Source organism: Malurus melanocephalus, unplaced genomic scaffold (assembly GCF_030028575.1).
Source record: "Malurus melanocephalus ecotype Western Australia unplaced genomic scaffold, MMel_1.1 scaffold_1038, whole genome shotgun sequence".
Lineage (NCBI taxonomy): Eukaryota > Metazoa > Chordata > Aves > Passeriformes > Maluridae > Malurus > Malurus melanocephalus.
In genome coordinates, this window is record NW_026624270.1 from 25,210 (window position 1) to 30,856 (window position 5,647).

The 5,647-nt window shown below is 43.8% G+C and overlaps 1 protein-coding gene across 2 annotated transcripts; it reads left to right on the plus strand.

Annotated features, from left to right (window-relative positions):
• Positions 1 to 1,279: 1,279 nt before the first annotated feature.
• On the plus strand, positions 1,280 to 4,540 carry MRPS17 (mitochondrial ribosomal protein S17). Of its 2 annotated transcripts, none has more exons than XM_057386727.1 (3): positions 1,280 to 1,361; positions 2,632 to 2,778; positions 3,791 to 4,540. In XM_057386727.1, the coding sequence occupies exons 2-3, from the start codon at positions 2,656 to 2,658 to the stop codon at positions 4,079 to 4,081; spliced, it is 414 nt and encodes a 137-aa protein (XP_057242710.1). In that variant the 5' UTR covers positions 1,280 to 1,361; positions 2,632 to 2,655; the 3' UTR covers positions 4,082 to 4,540. The 2 variants fall into 2 exon arrangements, with proteins under 2 accessions (XP_057242710.1, XP_057242711.1); XM_057386728.1 differs by lacking the exon at positions 1,280 to 1,361 and adding an exon at positions 1,696 to 2,268.
• Positions 4,541 to 5,647: the final 1,107 nt, after the last annotated feature.

A 5,647-nucleotide genomic window follows, 5' to 3' on the forward strand; every position in this document is an offset into this window, starting at 1 on the left:
AAAGGGATGGCCTCAGCCTGAAGTCATCATGAGAGATCAGGAGCACACTACTTCAAAGTCAAGTAATTTTGCTGTTATTCAGTTTATGAGTGGTTTGGGGCTTTTTTTTCTAGCCTTCCCTTTTATATACAGATTTACAGAAATGAAGTATCTGCCAGGTTATGGAGAACAAGGACAACAGGCCAGCTCTCACTTTATGTCTACTATAAATATTCCAGATTTATACRGAAAATCTTCAAGATTTGTCCCATGTCGATCACTTAACAGCAGGGGAAGAGCACAAAACTTGTTTCTGTGCAGAAACCTCAGTGCCACACCAAGAGGCTGCACTGACAGGCAGCTCCATCCCCAAAATTCCACACAAAGGGACCCCTCAGTACTCGCACCCTGCATTTGGCTGGAAAAGTCGGCTCAAGGGGGAACCTCAGCAATCGTCACAGTGGCCTCAAAAGAGGTTGTGGTGAGGTGGGGTCACTCTCTTCTACAGTGCCTGCAGTGAGGTGRCAAAAAACAGCCTTAAACTGAGATGGGAGGTTCAGATTAGATATTAGAAAAAATGCTTTTTCACTATTTGGGTGGTTAGGTATGGGAATGTGTTACCCAGAGAGGTGGAGGGGTTACCATCTCTGGAGGTGTTTGAGAAATGTCTGGATGTGATTTGGGATTACCAAGGCCCTGCTGGGTGTACACTTGGATTTGATCGAAGAATCACAGAATATTCTGAGTTGAAACAGATCCATCAAGGAACATTAAGTCCAAGTCCTGCCCCTACACATGGCACTTCAAGAATCCCACCACACCTGGGAGCATTGTCCAAATGCTTGAGCTCTCAGCCTTGGTGGTGTAACCACTGCCCTGTGGTGACTGCTCCAGTGCTCAACCACTCTCCAGGTGTCAAAACTGTTGCTTATATCCCCTGACTCAGCTACAGCCATTCCCTGGAGTCCTATCACCAATCACGAGTGAAGTGATCAGCACCKGCCCCTTCTCTTCCCCTCATGAGAATATTGAAGACCCTCAAGTCTCCTCCAGGCTGAACAGATCTGGTAACCTCAGCCACTCCTCTTAAGGCCTCCCTGGAGACCCTTCACCATCCTAAGAAAATTTAAAAGAGATAATAAAAAGATCTTCCCAAGTTTACAACTCCTCACGGCCAAAGAAAAACCCCGACTTCGTCTTACCGCTTCTGAGGGAGGAACAACTGCCGGCCGCCTTTAAATACCCCCGTGAAGCCCCGCCCCCTTATAGCCCCGCCCCCTTATAGCCCCGCCCCTTCCCGCCGCGCGGCGTTTCCGTGCTCGGCACCGCCCGTTCCGGGCCCGTCCCCTCAAGGCCCCTGAGGCGCGGCGGCGGAAGCGGCGGTGAGAAGGGCTGGAGGTTCCCGGGGCTGGGGGCTCTGCTTTGAGGGTTTCCCCGTGCCTGTGCTGCGTCCTGGGTTCTGGATGAACCGTCTGACTGAGCCCCGCTGCCTGCGCGGCCCTGCTGGCGCGGCGGTTGCGGAGCAAGGCCTGGCGCGGGGCGCCGTGGGGAGCCGGGGAGGGGGGGCTGAGGGCTCCCTCTCTGCTGGCATTTCCTGTTTTATCGCTCTTTGCCGTTAACTGCCGCTGCTCGGTGGGTGTTGCCTGTGCTGTACACTTCTGTCTTTGTGGGGTGTTTAGCCCTGGGGTACAGCAGGGCGCCCCACACTGACTCCCTCAGCCCTGAGCGCCCTCAGCTCAGTCAGGGGTGGGAAAAGCACCCCGTGAGTATTTGCTGAAGCGTTTCATCCTCTGGCTGTGTCCCTGTATCCCTAAACTCTTGTTTTGGTGTGTTGCAACATCAAAGCGAGTGTCTTACAAATTGGGTGGATGGAGAATTCACAGGTGTTGGTTGTGCTTAACAACATATCTGAGTGGAAGGGAAAATGGTCATTAATCTCCATCAGTTTGAATATTGATTCAAGTGTTCTATTGATTTTGCCCCTGACTCTTAAAAGAGTGGTACAGAAAGCTCTCCCTAATTAAGCCAAATAAGGTAATGGAATATAATCACTTGTAGGGAAAGAACTCAAAAGCAAATACATGTACTACAGATCAGACAGCTCTTTGATGTGTCATTTATGGCTTGGGAAGCTCATTACCTTTCTTAGGTTTCATCAGCTGAGCTGATAATGAGAGGCACAGAAGCAAACGACTTTGAACAAAAGCTGCAGGCTGCTCCCTGTTTGGGTGCACTCTGGTCATACACGGACCTGATGAACAGGTTTCCAGCCAAAACAGCTGCTGGGGCGTGAGTTAAAATGAATAATTTCCATAGCTACACTTTTCTCTATTGTATTTGTGACAATTGGGGTGATTCAGAGGAGTGTTGTGGGGTAAAGTCTTATTCTCATGCTGTTATGGCCAGTTTTACTGTTGTCTTGAAGTAACTTTTCCTAAAAACAAGCTCATGTTCTTATATCCTGTCTTATATTATCAAACGAGGCTGATGTAGTGTAATACACGGAATTTTGAACTGATCTTCCCATTTTTTCCAATAAAATGACCTAATTAAGCTGTTACTCTAAAATAAGGACAATTTTGTTATTGATCAGAAAGTGGCTATAATTTTTACTTTGTTTCAATAACGCGATCTGGTTTTTTTTGCTGGCAGGCACTGGATGAACATAACTAAACGATGTCTGTCCCACGTGGAGCTGTACATGCAAAATGGATAGTAGGGAAAGTAATTGGGACCAAAATGCAGAAAACTGCCAAAGTGAGAGTGACAAGGCTTGTGCTGGATCCCTACTTGCTCAAGGTAACGCCAGTTAACGATTTTCCTTGTGTGGTAGGTTTTTGTATTGTGTGCAGAAATGCTCTGTTGATTTGACTCTTAGAAGTTTTGATGACTCCTTACAAGTCAAACTCCTTAAGGATTTGGCTGTGGGGGTGACTGCAAAGGATGAAAAGCAGTGAGTGGTGAGGACTTACAAATTACCTGCTAAATGCATTTCTTTGAAGTGCCTTGTTAATGCACTYCATTTGATCTTTTTGAGAAGGTAAGCTTTTGTTGTTTCACACTTAGATTTAATTTTTCATGTCGATGTGGAGCATGCTTTGGAGACTTGACAGTGTATTAGTCACTTTTGCAATAAGTTTTTTAGCTGTTTTTTCTGTATGCATAATTGTAACATTATTTTTTGAATCTCTGTGAGCTTGTATTTTCCCCTTGTCAACACACTTCAAACAGGAAGGTTAAAAATTGTATTTTTTCCMTATTAAATAGGGAAACAGTGGTACATGGAGGTAGAATAAGTTGCCTTTGGTGACCAGAAGGTTAAGGATGGAGTAAAGATTGGGTAATGGAGCCTATTTCAATATTTTATCCAGTAGAACCTTTATTTCTTAACCTAAAGGATTTTGAATTCTGTTGTTCCAATAAGAAAAAACATACTGACTTTTTGTATTAAAAAAAAAAAACCACATTATTTCAGCAAGAAAACTCTCATAGAAAAAAAAGGCTTCGAAATGTAGATTTCAGAGCTTTTTTTTTCCCCATCTCCTTTCTTACAGGCTCAGTTGGCAGCCCCATCCTGCCTTGAGATTATCTGGGAAGGGCAGTGCTGTGCTTTCTGTGGAGAACCTGTAGAGTGCACAGTTGCATTTCYTTTCTCTTCATGATCCAAACTGAATCTCACTTGAAAAGATACATAAGCTTTTACTTAGTGAAATTTATTTATTTATTTGATATTAGCTATATATTTATCCATTGCGTAATTCTGAAATATAATGCWAAGGTTTCTTTTTTGTTTTTGTTGTTCCTTTTACAGTTCTTTAACAAAAGAAAAACCTATTTTGCYCATGACCCACTGCAGCAGTGTGTTGTTGGAGACATTGTTCTTCTGAAAGCTCTGCCCGAGCGAAGGAGCAAACACGTGAAACACGAACTGGCTGAAATTGTGTTCAAGGTTGGCAATGTCATAGATCCAATCACAGGCAAGCCCTGTGCAGGAACCAGATTCCTGGAAAACCTGTCCGATTTGGAAAATCTGACAGAGGCAGATACTACTTATCTAAGTGAGAAACTTCAGGAACTTAAAGTTTGTTCAACAGACAAATAGTGTGGGGGAAGTATTTTAAGCAGAGGGCTTCCAGCTTTTGTTTCTCTCTGTCAGGGATGTTTGAAGCCCTGCTGTGAATGTTCAATGTTTCAGTGAAATTTATAGTTAAAATAAATAGTAAATGTAGTTGCTTATGCAAAGGGATGTKGCAGATTGATGGGCACCTGGAGCTTTGAATGAAAATGCAGAGAAAAAATGCAAGTTTAATGTTCACACTTCATTTTGTTGCCTGTAGTTTTGCCCCAAGCCCTGACAGTTCCCAAAGCCAGCTGCCCTCCTGGAATGACTGCTTTGTGTTAAGACCAGACTACAGCTGTGTGATGTTTGATTTTGGTGGGAGTGACATGACATTATTGGATTGTTCTGTAYTTCAGGCAGTCTTTTGTGGTTTGTAGGGTTACTGGAGTTGATGCTATTAAAGCTTTTGAAAGGAAGTGTAGAATTTTAAAACCAGCTGCATGCTCGTGTCCTTATTTCTTCTTTCAGTGCTTTCTGACTTCCAAAATCTCTAAYAAAAACACAGCCCTTTGCCTTTACAGTGGCAAAAAGGTGAGAATCAAAGCTTTGGGCAGCTTAGWGTGGTTGGCTTTGTAACCTGTCCAAAGGCAGGATTTAGTTCTGGGAGAGCTGAATCGCTTTGAACTGCCAGCAGGGCAGGGGAGCTGATGAGAATACAAAGCCAAAATAGTCAAAGTAAAGGTGATTAGATTTAGTCTCATCAGAAAAGCTAATTAAAATAACAYGTTTTGGGGAGATTGAGGTGCGGATTTGCTGCGTGCTTTAATGTGGAGCTAAAGGCCAGAGCAGTTAATGATGAAAGATGACTTTATCCTGGTACAGCTCTGGGGATCTYATGTCCTCTCCTCCAGGACATAAAGCAAGCTGAGAGCCTGCAGCTGTTGTTCCTGACTTTGGATCTAAAAGGGCATCTGCCTCAAAATTCTGCAGTGTGGGAGGGGAGAGTGGGATAGGAGAGCTGTAAAAAATCCTTTTCCAAAGTGTCTGTTGATCTTTAAGATCCAAAAAAAAAAAACAAGGTGTGTCAGAACAGAGTTCTCTGACCTAAAATATCCTTCTGGCATCAGTAGCTACAAGTTGTGTTCTCTGCTGTTGTCAGAGGGTTATAAATCATTTGCCCTTTAACTTCCTGCTGAAAATCAGGCTGCCCACAAAGTCTGATTGAACTGATTTTAAGAATGAGAAACTTAAAATTCCTTCAGTTCCCCAAAGCAAAAAATGCTGCTCTTTGAATGTTAGTGCTCATACAGGATGTCAAGACACCTCGATTGAAATTTTTTTTTTGTGTAAAATAATGTGGACATGGGCTCTGAGTTTGAGGAAGTGCCTTAAGCATGTGGCTGTAGGGTTTTTCTTGTTGTTTGTGGCGGGGGTTTAGGTTTATGTAAATAACTCAGTAACTGGAGCTGGCTGATCAAAGCCAAGGGAAGGAAAAGCCTGGGCTCTGACTCCTGCCCAGGTGAATGTAAAATGTGAAACTTCATCCAAGCAGAGATTAGGAGAGCTTGGATATGAGGTAGAATTTGGCTGTAGAAAATGCACTGAAGT